The following is a 16,273-nucleotide window of genomic DNA, read 5'->3' as shown; positions in this document are numbered from 1 at the left end:
TGTTCTCTGTGCACTTCGCAGGACGCTCCCATGAAGTACTACTACCGTATTCGTACGACAGAATCGAATCCGGTCGAGTTGCCGGAGGTACCGCTGCGTCGCTCGCCCAGTCTCGTCAGTGCTGGAAAACAACGGACTACGGCTGTGGACGACGAGGACGATAAGGAAAATGTGCATCTCGAGCGGCTAGTGTCGGAGGTGACGGCAAACGAGAGTGACAACAGTTCCAATAGCAGCTGTAGCAGTGACAATCATCATCGTCGTACGGAAAATATTACCAAAACTGTGGAGGAGTTGCCCAAGCCAGCGGCTAGTCCCGTAACGCAGACATCGCCATCAACTGCCGGATCTCCGGCAACTCCAACTCCAGCACGAAAGAATGAATCGATCAAGTTAAAGATTGGCCTGAATAAGAACAAGTACGTGAGTTTCCTCCAGAGTCCACAACCGGATGAATCGCTGGGTAATACTTACTCATCACCCGGTGCCTCCGTCGAGGGCACGAAGTCACACAAGCCGGAGAAAACAAAGCGCAAACGGACTGATGCGCTAGCTACGCTGCAGCAGATGAAAGAAAACTCCCGTGAGCTCAAGATTAAGTTCGAGAAGATCAAGGACATGGGGTTGATGAGCAGCAAGCGCGAGGGCAAGAGTGCCAAGAAGCAGCATCAGCAGCTGGCCGTCGTCCCTTATAAGGTTGAGTTGAGTTCGAACATTACCCAGGGGCTGCAAGAGTCGGAGCGAGATTCAAAGCGATTGCATTCTTCCAAGAACGGTTCGGGTTCGTCTTCATCGTACCGCAAGTTGAAGATAAAGTCACCGAAGAGTGGCAGTAGCAGCAGCAGCAGTAGCAATAACAGCAGTCCAGAGGACAGCAAACATCATCATCCGATTGTGTTGAAGATCGATCAGCGTAGTCCGGACATGGCTACATCGACCCTGAAGTTTGGTGTGCCAAGAAAAACCGATAAAAGCATGACACCATCACCGCCACCCCTGCCACCATCTCCACCGACACCTCCCCCACCGAAGCGAAAGTTCGAGGATGAGAAGTCACAGTTCCTGAACTCGTTCGATCTGACACCCATCAAGGCGGAACAATGTTCACCAACGAAGGGTGCTAGCATTTCTCCCTCGCCAGTGGAAACCGTATCATCATCAAAGAAATCTCCCACGTCCAGTGTCTCCCCAACTGCCGCCAGTACAGCGCCTACAGCAAATACGACAACCACACCCAATGGAAACACTACGCAAGTGAAGCGAAAGGCAAAGGATGCGGCCGGTGGTGCAACCCGATCCGGCTCCAAGAAGCCAAAGCTTTCCGATGACGAAATGAAGGCAATCGTCGAGAAAACGGTGGCGGAAAACATTCGCTCACCCTCGGAACATATCGTACCACCGATTTTTCTCAAGCCAAAGGTTCCACCACTGGCTCCTTCCACGGTCGCTTCATCCCGCCAGCTGTCACCACCGTTGCTACCAGCCCCGAGTAAGACGGAGTCACATTCGACGCCCCCGCCCAAGCGTGATTCTCCGCGACCATTCGTATTCAAGACACCACCGCCACCACCACCGATCGTGTCGGCAAACAACATTCCCGCGGTGAAGCCTTCGCAGCAGGTACTGCCAGCACCGATTCCGCTGAAACCGGCCCTACCACCTACCAAACCGTCGAGCACGTCGGTAAAGTCTTCAACGCCGAAGACACCATCTTCACAATTGGTACCACATGCGCCAGTTCGGAAGCCAACGACTCCAACAAAGCTGCCAACTTCAACACACACTGGCGCTACGAATTCTGCTCCTCAGCAGCTCAGCAACGGGACCGTTCCTTCCAATGCGACCACTCACAGTGTCGCTACCGGAGCGAGCAAGCTTCAAAAGCCACTTGAACTGAAGCGTGCCCAAAGCAACCCATCGATCAACATCCTACCTCCGGTACCACAAACTCCTCCTATTCCGCGTGATACCGAAATCAGCAAACTACGTCCGGAGGATCTGAAGAAAAACGTCAAGATCTATGGACCGCCGACATCGGTGGAACAGCCAACCATTCCAGCTAGAGCGACGGACGCGACTAACTTTGCGGTCCCAAACAAAGTTCCTCCAAAGCCGACCACAACGCTCTCCGTTACATCATCGACGAAGACTTCTGGCACCTCGTCGACAGCAGGAGGTCCACCGGGGCAGGGTACCAAGGGACGGCCACTAAACTACTTGAATTACGCACTGCTGAACAGCAAGGCGGCTGCTGCCGGTTCCAGAACGCCGATCCCATCGTACTCGTCTAACTCGCCCAGCTATTCACCCGACTCACCGCAGTACAATCCCAACCTTAACTTCTCGCCGAAGCAGTTCAAGTACGCTAATCCGCTCGCGTACAACAATCATCTTCAGAACATGCTGAACGACCGCATGGCTGGTAGTACGTCACCACCATCGACTACTATTACCATACCTGCGTCGTCACCATCTCCACCACAGTCGAAGGATCAGACAGGTCCTTCCACCAGCATAACCATTTCAAGCACCAACAAACGGCCTGCATCAGCGCTCAGTCCCGATGCGGAGGAAAAGAAGCTTCAGCCACCGGAGAAACAAGCGCCGAACCCGTTGGATAAATTCCCCTCGGGCATACCGGACGGGCTATCGGTGACATTAGCCACTGAAGAGGACGATGCGGCACGGATCAAGAATGTGAACAAGCAGCTGAAGAACAATTTCATCGAGATCCGGGCGCTGCCTGATGTTCCAATTACGGAGGTGAAATTTCCAATGAATCCCAATACCGGATCGAAGCAAGATCGTCGAACTCCGCCATCGTCCAAAGTGGGTACCGGTGCTTCGGGCAATTTACCCACCACAACCGTTGCGCAGATGGCACGCAAATCGACACCACCCATGAACCCGACGTACAGTGTGGCCAACAGTGTGCCAGCAAAGACTTCTTCACCCTCTGCTGCATCCTCGAACGGCACTCCGGTGGACGCGATTCAGCGCAAGATCTACGACCTGATCGAAAAGCAGAGCTCGTCGGAGGGTGGTAAGATCAAGTCGTCTCAGGCAAAACCCCCTACTTTGCCCTCTGTATCAAAGCCAAACTCTCCCAAGGTTTCTGCTAATCCGGCCACCAACAACAAGCTCAAGAATCCCAATGCTACTGTACACGAGAACGGTTTGCTGAAGTTGAACAACTACCGCGAGGTGGATCTAATACCGAAAGGAGTCAGTCTTGGCGCAGGTCCCATCGCTCCAAAACCATTGAGTTCCTCTGTTTCACCTTCTGGGACATCTAGAATGATGCCTCCCCCTACCACACAATCCAAATCAATCGTTCCGATCGCACCGAAACCATCGCAACAATCGTTCGCCAATGGACGGATGGCTATGTCCCCGCCGATCCATCGGTCACCGACAGCTGTTGGAGGTTATCATCAGCCGAAGTCTAAAACACCCCCATCCCATTTACCATCGATGGCAAGCATGGGCCCTATGTTCGCCGCAATCGGTACGTCCGGTGGTACACCGTCGAAGAAGCCACCGGTCGGTGCGTCCACCACATTCACATCGGGCACTGTTCCGCGGCGTAAGATTGTCCCAACGAACAATTCGACAACTTTGGTGCCATTGAAGTCCTCTTCGGTTTCCTCTCCCGCATCGGCAAACGGTGGCGGATCGAAGGTTATTAGTAGTTCCTCCGACTTTATCACCCTGCACCCGCAGGGTCCGGCAACATCTTCAGCGCCATCGTCCCGTCCACTTCCCTACAGCAACCCACAGCAGGCTGCACTGTCGCAGATGCTTAACAGCCAATTAGCCCGGCAGTTTATACTGAACTCCATGTATAACCCGTACAGTTTGCACCACCAGTATGCACAGCTGAGTAATAACTCGCACCTGAATATACCGAACGGTTCGGACTCGGTCACAATCACGGCATCGCCCATGAACACGGCCCGTAACGCTGTGTCCCAGAATTCGCTCACCGTCACCGCTATTCCTGCTGGCTCTACGGTATCTAACGGCAGAGGTGGCAGCACGAACGGTGGTAATGGATCAGGAGGCTCCGGTGGCGGAGGTCCCTCTAATAGGGGCTTCGGTGGCGGTGGTCCCAATCCGGCATCACGCAACTCTTCCTGAGTAATGCTGATCGAGCTGTAGAGTGCTTGTTGACAGTGGCAGAGAGAGGTGGGAAATGAGAGAAGCGTGTGGAAGAACCTTTCTCTTTCTTTCATTTCCTTTCTTTATCACACGGTCTAGAGAACAAGCTTTACAGCCATAGGTAAAAAACATACTTTTAAAGGCATATAATTGCAACAAACGCTTTGCAAAGGAATAATCGATTTAATGAGACTGAAAACAAACGAAACAAAAATGAAAAGAAAACAAGATTGAAAGGAAAGCCACACCATTTTAAAGCTAGATGAGAAGAAAGGATGTAAAGAGCGAAGGTGAAGTGAAGTATGAGAAATTTCAAATTCCAGTGTGTTGTATGCGAAGTTGAGGTTAGAAATAAGCTAAATGTATTAGACTAGTTGTCGTTGTTAAATGTTACACTGTGAATGTTTATACAGGGTTTTACACTTTAGTTTTGACTGGCAGCACACATTTTTTGACGCGCCGCACTCAATTTCTTGTCGCCGGCACATATTTTTGATTACAAGCACCGAATTTTTGAACGGGAGCATTTAATTTTATCAGCCCGATTCTTGAAAGCTTTTAGGCCGCATGTTTATAACCCCATTGTGAAAGATTGGTTTGAGTTTGAAGCACTTGTTTATATGCAAAATTGTTTGTTTTTTTGGTTACTTGATAATTTTTTGGGCAAAATATATTTAATAAACTATGAGAAAATTTATAAAACATATATTGGGTTACGTATTTGAAGTATTATGCCCAAATCCCTCAAATTGTATGTATGCAACAGATTTGTTTAAATGTGCAGTGGTGGATCCTTGGAGATAAACCTATGTCAATGGGATTGGTTCAACCTAGCTGCCAAATTGTGCTAACCGACAGAATCGCGGCAGATTTGAAATCTTCTCGAGAGTTATTCACGGACAACGGTGTAAAAATTTCGCAAAACTGAATATATTCGCACATAATACTGCTGCTGCTAACAATAGTGTTGTGTGTAATTAGACAGGTACGTAATTGTTCGTTCGAAACTTAGAGAATCTGTTCACCCACGATCTTGTTTACAGGTATCACACAGGTATCAAAACGTGTTACACTTTTGCAACACATGATCTGCAGTTTGAAATCGTATTCATTTTCTTTAAGTTCATTGTGTGCTTCCAATTAATATGTTTGGTTTATTTTCAATCGTTACAACATTTATTTTATGCTTTGTTCTATTTGTTTTGTATTTGTCGTGCAATTGTTGTCGTACTGACACGCACGCCGTATTGGTTAAACACCATGTCCGCCAACACTTTCAATGTTAATGTGCAGTCGTTGTCTATCCACAAGCGAATGCTATTTACTGCATCATCTGACAAGAGCTTAGGACGTTTACCTCCACGTTTTGCAGCAGCAACCTCCCAAGTCTTTTGGTACTTCTTTATAATATGGTACACTGTTCCTCGATTAATATTGAGCATTTCTGCTATTTCTTTGCCAGATGCACCATTTTCGTACGCTGTAACAACACGGTTTCTATCTACGTCAGACGTAGTTTTGTTACGGCGTCGAGGTACAGCCTCCGATGTATCCATGTTTGCTGTAGGATTATCATGTAAACAGAATTATTTCCTTGTTGTATTGCAAGGATAAAATATACATTACCTCTTTTGAATGCGTAGCTTCATGTGTTGCAAAAGTGTAACACGTTTTGATACCTGTAAACAAGATCGTGGGTGAACAGATTCTCTAAGTTTCGAACGAACAATTACGTACCTGTCTAATTACACACAACACTATTGTTAGCAGCAGCAGTATTATGTGCAAATATATTCAGTTTTGCGAAATTTTTACACCGTTGTCCGTGAATAACTCTCGAGAAGATTTCAAATCTGCCGCGATTCTGTCGGTTAGCACAATTTGGCAGCTAGGTTGAACCAATCCCATTGACATAGGTTTATCTCCAAGGATCCACCACTGCACATTTAAACAAATCTGTTGCATACATACAATTTGAGGGATTTGGGCATAATACTTCAAATACGTAACCCAATATATGTTTTATAAATTTTCTCATAGTTTATTAAATATATTTTGCCCAAAAAATTATCAAGTAACCAAAAAAACAAACAATTTTGCATATAAACAAGTGCTTCAAACTCAAACCAATCTTTCACAAGGGGGTTATAAACATGCGGCCTAAAAGCTTTCAAGAATCGGGCTGATAAAATTAAATGCTCCCGTTCAAAAATTCGGTGCTTGTAATCAAAAATATGTGCCGGCGACAAGAAATTGAGTGCGGCGCGTCAAAAAATGTGTGCTGCCAGTCAAAACTAAAGTGTAAAACCCTGTAAGTTGCAGTTGCTCCTAGAGTTATCACAACTGTATACCCACACAACAAAGAGCATACGCCCCACCTACCTACCTGTCGCAAAGCCCACTACTATGAACGCTTTTGCATTTGCGCTATGATCTTGTTTTAATGGAGTTTGGAAGCAGAAAAGGTTTTATTTTGGTCTGTAAATAGCAAGAAAATGGTTTTAGATACGAGCATACACTACAATGAATCATCAATATTATTGCCTTGGAATGAGTAAACTAGCCTCTTTGTGCGACAGTAGGTCGTCCCATAACAATATTGCTTGATGTCAAGATATCAGCGCTTTCTCTTGTTTTCGAGACACCTTTGCTAGTGCGATCGAGGATAATGGAACTGTTACTGTGTACCGTTTCTGTTTTGTGCTCCGTAAATTTTATCCCTTTCGCAAACCTTGTGTATATGCGTGTTTGGGTTTTGTATGTTGTAAAGTTAATTTTCCAGTAGAAATTGCAACAACTACAAAAGGAGAGGACTGCACATGCGCGCCTCTGCCACAAAACATATAATCATATCTTGAACTTTCAAATGTATAGGAACTAAAGGCTAGGTTAATGGCTGAAAAGTATAGAAGCAATAAGAAAACAGAGCTAAGGAGAGCAGAAAAGAAGAAAAAAATACAGAAAAGAGAATGAAACTATGCGAACAAATGAAGAAAAGGGAGAAACAAATGAACTGAAAATTTTCACATGAAAACAACGATTGAACTGTAGAGCGGTAGAGAAGGAACTTATCCATCTGAAGGACACGAGTTAGCGAATAGAAGCAGAACAACAATCAAAACAAGCTCTTGCAGATTTTACCCGAAGGTAAGCTGCAAACTGTTGTTTTTGTTATTATCGTTCCATTATGTTACTTCCATTTTATCTTTTTTTTATATCCATATTTATTATTCATCTTATTATTGTTCACTCGTGGAATGAATTATGTATGAAATTGAGAGGAATGAATATGAAATACCTTTAAGTCGTTATTATGATCGATTTATTTGCATTTTCCTTACGTTTTTTTGTCTTGTTTTAGTAGTATAAAATGTAAATAATATTTCCCTCCGTTGATGGACTTATTATTTATCTCACTTTCTGCAGCCATTACAGACATGAGCGTGCGGTACGCCCTTATGTATGTGTAGATAAAGTACATCGTGACTAATCAGCGAGTCATTTAAGCTGGATGAAAGCAACAACTTGTAGTCGTTTGTATGTGAAACAAATGTTTAGAGTAAGGAATAATTGTTATAGCATGTAGAAGGGAGTGAATCGGAATCCGATTCACGGTGTCGCCAGTCCGATACGGACCTGAACGATTTCTCTGTATACTATTACCGACTAAGACACGGCATCCGTATCTGTGTGTGTGTGTGTCTAGCATAGCCATTTCAAACGAAAAAAAAACCCCCACACCACCACCATCCCATGTGTCGTGCCGCACCTATTTATGATAAGCTGTACAAATTTTGTAAATAAATCACACCCGCTCGCCGGCAAAACACGGCACGGCGAGGATTTAACGGTACCGAAGCGAACCTTTTGTACGCGCTCTCGAGTCAGATAAAATAAATGCACATATTATAACAGTAAAACAAAAAAACAGAAACGTTATTAATGCAAAACAGATTTTTAGTGTACGCCGGGTCGACCCATGATGGAAAGAAAGAGCATAGTGAATGTCCAGCACGGTTTGGTCCCAGGCAAGGACGTGCTTTTATTATTGTTGGGTTGCCATTTAAATTGCCCGTCCCTGTGCTTGCGCAGGTAGGGCGGGCGGCGGCCTTTGTTAATTGCCCTAGGAAGGTCCTTTTTTCCGGCTGTGAGGCCACTCATCAAGGAAGATCTTCAGTTTCGCTCTTGTTGCTTCTCGTTAAAGCATTCGTCTTGCGTTTTTAATATGTTTCTGGTGTGGAATGCAAAAATATGCCCCGCGTGTTTCCTTTGCACATCCCCCCCTCCCCCCTCGGTTTCAGTCCACTCTCGGGGTTTGAAGGACGCGCGCGTGCGTCACACTTTGCCCTTTCACTCCCCGTTTTTTTTGCCCTCGTACCCCCGCGACCATGGCAGCGGCCGCCAAACCAACCAAATAACGGGTTTCCATTTCACCACTGCCCGGGGTCAGCTGCGGGTATTTTCGCACCAGTTTGTGGTGCACTCTCGGCAGCAGCAGCGGCAGTGGCGCAGCATATTATGCTCTTTTCCTTCTCACTCGCTTTGCAATGCTGTGTTCCTTTTCATTTGTCCCTTCTATTTTTTGCTTTCTTTTCATCATTGCCACTCTGCTGGTTTCGCTTTCATCGTCACGCGGGAAGTCCTCTTGGCCCCGTGAAGGGAACTCGTTTGAAGTTTCGTCCTAGAAAGGATACTTTGCTTTGCCACATTCCACCAAACCACCTCTTCTGCTGGCAACCCCCGGACGGTGTGGGTATAAACGAGTGAACTCGAGAACGCCGGTAATACCCCCGGTGTGTCGGTCGTAGTATTATGTTCGCCATGTTTCGCCAGTTTCATTCAAGCGGGAACTTGAAGAACTTCCGAGAAGAACCATCAGAGCAGCAGCATCTTCATCGTGTGCCGTGGGGATCGTCTTCAGCTTTCGCGTTCGGCGAATTGATTCGCGTTCGACGACACGACGACGCAGGGCACGCCGTTTCACGCTTTCGACGCTGACCAGCGTAATCAGGGGCAACGGTGATTACCTTCAGTGATGCGCTGAGCCACTTGACTAGTGCCTGTAAGCCTGCGAAACTTCCAACGCACCGCAAGACCGTACGTTCAATAATATTGTTTACGACACTGTCCTTTCACGTTGCCCCCCCAGGACGGCATCTCGGATCACCTGAACCGGGAACGTGCATAATGTGGGGAACGTGGAGAAAGGCAGAACTGTATTGAGTAAGTAAGCGAGAGTTAGAAAAGAAATATGCAGCACCGACAACGCGACCAGCAGCTCGGTTTGCTTTCCTTTTGTAGCTTTGAAAAATGAAGTTTACCACGGTTAGTGTGGTGGACGTCCACCGTGACTCCCGCACCGCGTTCGTTCACGGTGAAAGGTATTGCCCACAACTTTCTTCACACTGTAAACCTTTAGCGCCACTGTATCGGCACGAAGCGAGGGACGATACTTTTTTAATATTAAAGTTTAGCGTCTTAAAGTTTTGGCTCGTTTTGAAAGATGCTCGAAATGGTGGGGTTTTTTTTTTTTGCTCGCCAACATGTTCGAACCGTGATGATGGTTATTGAAAGTCGGTGTGTGGGGAAGTTTGTTTGTAGCCACAGTTTCCCCCTTCAAACGGCGAAAGATGTTGCCGACAATTTAGTTTGCTCGGGTGAAATTGGAAAAGTGAGTTTGTATTTTAGAATCATTATTGCCGTTGAATAATGCACTAAGGGAAATGTTGAACTTTCAAGCACAAGTACCCCTTATAAATTTTCATCCACAACGTTGCTTTTAGTACTGTTTTGGTTGATGAAAATAATATGTTTATGGTAATACATACTATAATTTCTTATTTCAGAGTTTTTATATTATAATCTTCGGAATTTTGGAAAGAAGTGGAACTTCTTGTTTCAATGGAAAGCGTTTATTTATAGTTTGAACAAATTGTAGACAAATTTGTAAGTACAAACCTGTCCTCATCAAAATATTAATAGAATTTCTAGCATCTGTTGCTTGTAGTGGTAATGTCTTGTAAATTGAGAAGATCTTTTTAATTTAATTAACAATCCAATTGGAGATCCATTACGACATTCAAGCAGGATCTCTCAAAAACATTAACACTCAAACACATATTGTCAACGACTAATGCAACCTCAGAGTTTTTTGCCAACTTTGGAAAGATTCCATATCGAAGAGGTATATGTGTATGCTGAAACAGTTCTGTAAATGTTCTGCATAAACCAAGCTGCTGTATAGACTTGTTTGAGTTTTATTCCAATTTTCCGGATTGGTCGGAACGGGATTTTGGTCCGGTACGTTCGTGTCAAGACTTTCCCGGTCTACCATCATTCCACCGGATCGCCCGCGGAGTTTTTGGTTCTGCGGGCAGTAATTTTACTGATGTCTAATGTCAGAACTATTGACAAACCTAAGACTGGACATCCTATCCGTGATTTTCTAGTGAATTATAAAGAATTCATTGTTTTTTTTCTGTCTGGAATTGGAACTTGTTTTGTTGATGTGTGGTCTAGACAATCTCGCGAAAGAAATTGTACGAGTCCTTAAATCGAGTTGAATCTATAAATCTGAGAATATATTGAGAAACATTCTACATGGCGTAACTACCTAATAGGTAGGTATTAGCTATTTCTGGCATATTGGATTTATTTTACCACGTAACCGAATAGTCAGTCCCTTTTTATGGGAGATTGGTCCAGATAGATCCGGAACGGATTTTAGACTGGTCCTGTCATGTGAAGACCGGCGCCGTTACCAAAATACCACCGCTCTGAGAAACATTATCACATAGTTTTTATACGCAGGATTCTTCATCATAAACTATAACTTTTTGACAAATTTCTTGCAAATTATTCCATTAAATAAATAATTAATGTTTTTAAAAGACCAAGAAAGAATCGGGACTTTGGGCGAGTATTGATTTGATGTGTGACAATTCTGCCAGAGTCGTGTCAATTTTCCTTCAATGAGCATCTTATACGAATTAGCTGCATTCTATATTGTTCCTTGGTGATAGTTTGGCCTCTCGGCAGCAGTTCGTAATACATGGCTCCGTAGTGTTCCCACCTCATGCAGTGCTCAATGTCATGATTGGGACTTTTCCGCCCTGTAAACGTATCATTCATTCTCTTCTGGCAACAAACATTAGGTCTTAGCCTCACTTTTCTTCAAAATAAAAAAAATAGAAGCATAACTTAACGATTTTTGGGCTGAGATTTCGTGCGATATAAAGCGCGAATCCCAAAGACTCCAATAAACATTTTATAATAATGTGATCATATATCAGGTCATCAATAAGTATGAATCATGAAATCGGTCATTCTACTTCTTTTTGGTCCATGCACAGTTGTGCTAACATGGCCAGAACACCAATTCGTTTCCATGAAATTCAATTCATGGCTGCAATCTTCCACCCTCGGCAGTCCATAGCTCCACTTGATCCAGCCGACGAGTTCGTTGTGCTGATGGACCCCAGTCTTCTTATGCTACTGGCCTTGACCACCATCTAGATGTACGCTCCGCAAAATAGCTCAGCTAACTTGTAGTTCATTCTTCAAAGATAGTCTCTGAGGTCTGACATTATTGTCCCTAATGTAGCGAGAAGATCTCATTGGTAGTTGCTGATGTTGATAGTTGAACATGCTTTACATCACTAAATCGATATCAAAATGCTCCTTTTTTCAGAATAACCATTCCATAATACATTTGCAATTTGCATTTTTTTAATCGAAATCCACTAGCTTTATGGCCATTGAAGAACTATCGCATAGGAAGCATCCTTCTATTTCTTAATGAAGAGCAGTTTCATTATCAAAAACCAACATGATTCATGTGCTCCAAAGCAAGGAACAAAATGCCGGCCACGGAGAAAGTAAGCTCCGGTACCATCGAATCAAATTAATGGACATTTGAAGCAAGCTAGTTGGCTAAATTGAACTCCTTCTCCTTCCCTAAATCGGGCAGTTCCTTCCCGAAACCGTTCACCATCATTTACGGTACGGCAACTGAAATTGTTTCATACTTTATGTGTCAAAGTCCAATCCCCGTTCGCTTCTGGCGAGCGCCATTCCTTCTCCAGCAGGAGAGTGTTCCGGTGTGTTTGAAGGAAAAATTCTTCATTATTATTTGACACCAAAGCCCCCATCGAGTTCAGACAGTTTGATGTTCGATAAAAATCGATTTAGAACCCCCTTCTTGTTCCCCATCCACCCTATACGCTGTCCGACGGACCTGGTACGGGTGGGGGGCCTTTGTATGGCGTGAATCAAAATTCTATTTAGCACTTGGCAAGCATGTACCGGGGTGTGCTTGTGTAGCACCAAACTTGTGTGCCATTTTCTCGAACAGTACCGACGAAACCGACGAAAAGTATCCTTCCCATGAGCAGAGCGTGGTCCAACACGGTGGTGTGTGTAGACGGTGAGTTAAGTTGCTTCTCTTTTTTGTTTCTCGCCGGAAAACTGTTGATGGAAGGGGTGGAAAGTTGGTCCCCTCCCCCCCCCTGCCTCCCCTCACTGCACCCCTAATTCCGGCTCAAAGATCAATACCTCGAACTTTTCCATTTTGCCGGTACGAAAGAAGTGGTGTGTGTGTGTGTGTGTGTGTGTGTGTGTGTGTGTTTCGGTTGTTGTTGGGCACACGCAGACGCCTTTTGCATGTTCGCCGGCGTTATGTGCCGGTTGGCCATTATTTGCTGCACATATTCTCGACGCGTATAAAACAAATACATAATAATATCACTTCTCAAACCCCGTTCGGTTTCGTTGTGACACACCGCTGTCGGTGGTCACTGGGCTGTCTGTGGGACTTTGTTACTCTGGCCATTTTGCTACTTTTATTATCAGCAACTGCAGCAGCATCGGCACCATCATCATCATCATCATCGTCACGATCAGCTCGCGCGGGTACCATTGATCCCCCATTTGGTGAGGTTTTCCGGGGAGGGGAGGGTGTCACACCAGGTTTGGGGTGAAGCGAGAAAGTTATTTGAATTTTTTGATCATTAAACATTTTTCACCCGGCACCGGACAGCAGGACAGTGTCGCTTTCGGAACACATCACACCCATACACAAAACACGCGCACACGTACAAAAACACACCGGTCCGGGAAGCGAGCGCGGTTGGACACCCGAAATCGATAGCAACCCGCACCACCGGCACATGCCATGCTACGTGTGTGTGTGTGTGAGTGCACGTGGTGGCCAAAAAGTTTTGTGTCAATGTTGCACTTCCGTCCGTGTTTGCCGTTAAAATCGTACATTTGTCTGTGCCGGAGCTATTTTTTTTTGCGGCGCGTGTTTCGTCCGGTCGCGATGAATGTCTTTCACATTTGCGCCTTGCTTTCATTTGCGGCATCAAACGCATTGCAAACTATTTTTAGTCGATTTGAGCATATTAAAACACTTTCTGGAGTTTCCTTTTTTTCCAGCCTAGCAGTGCTTGTTGCATTCCGGGGTTGATCCAGAACGGAAGCTTTACGTGTTTTTTTACATTTATTTCTACAATTATGGTTTTATTTTAATGTTATTTTTAGACTTTGTTTTGTTTTTCGTTTATTGTAATAAGATTAATGATGGGTTTAAATTGTGTTTAATAATGAATTCTTCTTGATCGAACAACCTCAAAAGGTGTATGTCCTGCCATTTCTGGCTTTATTTGGCATTATTTCCCCGTAGCTGGATGGGATTTTGGACCGGTTTCGTCGAGTGGAGACCGGCGCCGCTACCAGTACACTACCGCACTGTCCAGAATTAAGAATTATATACTAATATTATTTACTTATTACGCTCGAAACAATATATGAACATCTTCAGAATGATGTCACTAAAATAAACAGCTGCAAAAGTGGTTGAGGGGTTCATTTACAAAATAATTACTGAAGTTCTAGCAGACTATATAGAAGAAGGAGACGCATAGGACGCGTCAGGTACATCGGCATTAGAATTTTGACTTATTAAAATCTACAAATGATAGGAGAAATGCTTATGTTTTACAGGCTTTTGAGTTCCAGTGAAATAGTTGGACTCTTTTTGGGTTAATCTTCCAGTTGAAGTTGAATATGTACTGGAAAATGTGACATATTTCCCATTTTCTGCATCTTTTTGGATTATATTTGTTGTTTGTTCTGCTAAGAACATTATTTATGCGCCATGTTCAAATTGAAATTGATTTGGCACAATGTTTTCTCGGCTGACACATTCGTTATGTCCGAAATGAAGAACATTTTTACCTTGCAAAATTGTAGAAAGGTATAATGAATGATATCCCGTTTTGATTATCAGCTGCTTATCGCTGCTCCTTAACGGGCTAAATAAAAGGACTTCGCGGGACGTACCATATCTGCACTACATATTCCACTTTAACTTGAAAAGAATCAAAGTACAGTTTGAAATCATCTGAAAAACTTGTTAAAGTATATTTTTGTTTAATTTTATTTTATATCTCTGCCTCTCTGTCTAGTGGATAAAGGTACTACAAATACTTAATGCAAAGTGCTAAATCTAATCTTAAAGTAAACATTAACAGAAAATAAACGAGGAAAAAACGTTATGAAGTAAGAAACTAAATGACCAGGGTTAGAAATGAAATGAGAACCGTAAGGGAGTGTAATAGAACTGCTATACATTTTATTTTTCAAGCTGAACAATTTAGACCTCATTAAACCACATTAGACAATCAGACCACATTAAACAATAGACCGCAGTGCAATTTCAATAATCAATATAGCAACCGATCGCACCGCGACCGATCAGTCCGACACAAGCGACACATTTTATGCATGCGCAGCAATCGATCGCACCGCGACATCAGGTGACACATTTTATGCGTGTGTAGCAGCAAGTAATAATTGAGAAATCATAAATATTGTTTTGTTTAGCATTGCGGCAGGAATCAATTGTTCAATCATCGCAATCAAAAATAAACAGGAAATGCAAATATAAACATCTTTGACAATTTTGAAGCGAACAAAATGATTGTAGCAACGATAATTAACTGGAAGACGATTAATAGACGAAGCAGCTAAATTATGGATATAAATAAAGCGACTCATTCACGTCTGAGCGGACACACGGAATAGGAGTGTTTGATGAGTCCACTTAGACTCTACCGTCAGGCTGGATCTTATCCAACTCAATCCTAACGTCTTCTCATTTCAAGACCATGGAGTGTCCCCGTACCCAAGGTAAAGCCTCAATGTGTCCAACGGCTCCAGTAAGGGAAACCTCTTCCAGGCTTCTAACGATCGCCTGGATGATCGACACAACGTGGAGGTTTTGTGTCGGTAAGTTTATTAATCGCACTTGGAAAGCATGTTCGCGTGTGTACTCAATACGGAAATGATTAAATGGTGTCAGTGAAGTTATATTACACTGCGAAATATTTATATTACACGGGAACGGAATGAGGACAGTGAGAGTTGAAAGTCAAATCAATGAGACGAGAAATGAAAAGACCAAACAGCCCGTATCAATGGGTCTCCGAAGTACGACGTTCGGGGATAAGTGAAGGAGGGCGTAAATGCAAAGAGTAATTGAGGACACACAGAGGTAAAGAGCGAAGCAGCGTCGGAGCATCAATAAAAAGCATCAATAAAGTGCTTGAAGTGTACAATAAAACGCCTAGTTGTGTAGCGAAAGGTTCGTCGTTGTATCTTCAGGAGAAAAAAAAATCATCTTCTGTGCAGTTCAATAACTTGTCGAACAAGTCAATTATATGCCCAAACAAAACAACATCTCGAACTTGTCAATATAATCCCCGAAAACCCTGTATGGCTCTTTGCTCCGAGTCGTTTACTTACTATTAGTCTATAATTCTAATTGTAGAAGTGTGTTAAACGTTACTGCAAACTTGTACCCAAGTCTGTCTTCAGCAGCGGTCAGTCTTCCTATTGTCTTAAAATATTTCTACCATACTTTAGTGTTTATAGCGCACCGAACCTAATTTTTGGCAGAAATCTATTCTTATTTACTTACCATCTCTTTTGTTCGTTCATACGAAGTTCGTTACATATGAAAATTCGCTACAATTCGTTAAAAAAAGGAAATCTCCATGTGTAACATTCTATCCACTTTCCGACTAAAAGTTTGCATACAAAAGGAAGCAAA

The 16,273-nt window shown here is 43.8% G+C and overlaps 1 protein-coding gene across 1 annotated transcript in view; it reads left to right on the top strand.

The window, feature by feature from the left end:
* LOC128711586 (polycomb group protein Psc) overlaps positions 1–4,140 on the top strand; it is a 28,755-nt gene extending 24,615 nt beyond the window's left edge. Inside the window, exon 5 of the mRNA XM_053806468.1 lies at positions 22–4,140. Within this exon, the coding sequence (XP_053662443.1) occupies positions 22–4,140 (4,119 nt within the window). The remainder of the gene's footprint in view (positions 1–21) is intronic.
* The last annotated feature ends 12,133 nt before the right edge of the window (positions 4,141–16,273 follow it).

The sequence above is a fragment of the Anopheles marshallii genome, chromosome 3 (genome assembly GCF_943734725.1).
Source record: "Anopheles marshallii chromosome 3, idAnoMarsDA_429_01, whole genome shotgun sequence".
Classification (NCBI taxonomy): domain Eukaryota; kingdom Metazoa; phylum Arthropoda; class Insecta; order Diptera; family Culicidae; genus Anopheles; species Anopheles marshallii.
This window is presented reverse-complemented; position numbering and strand designations above follow the sequence as displayed.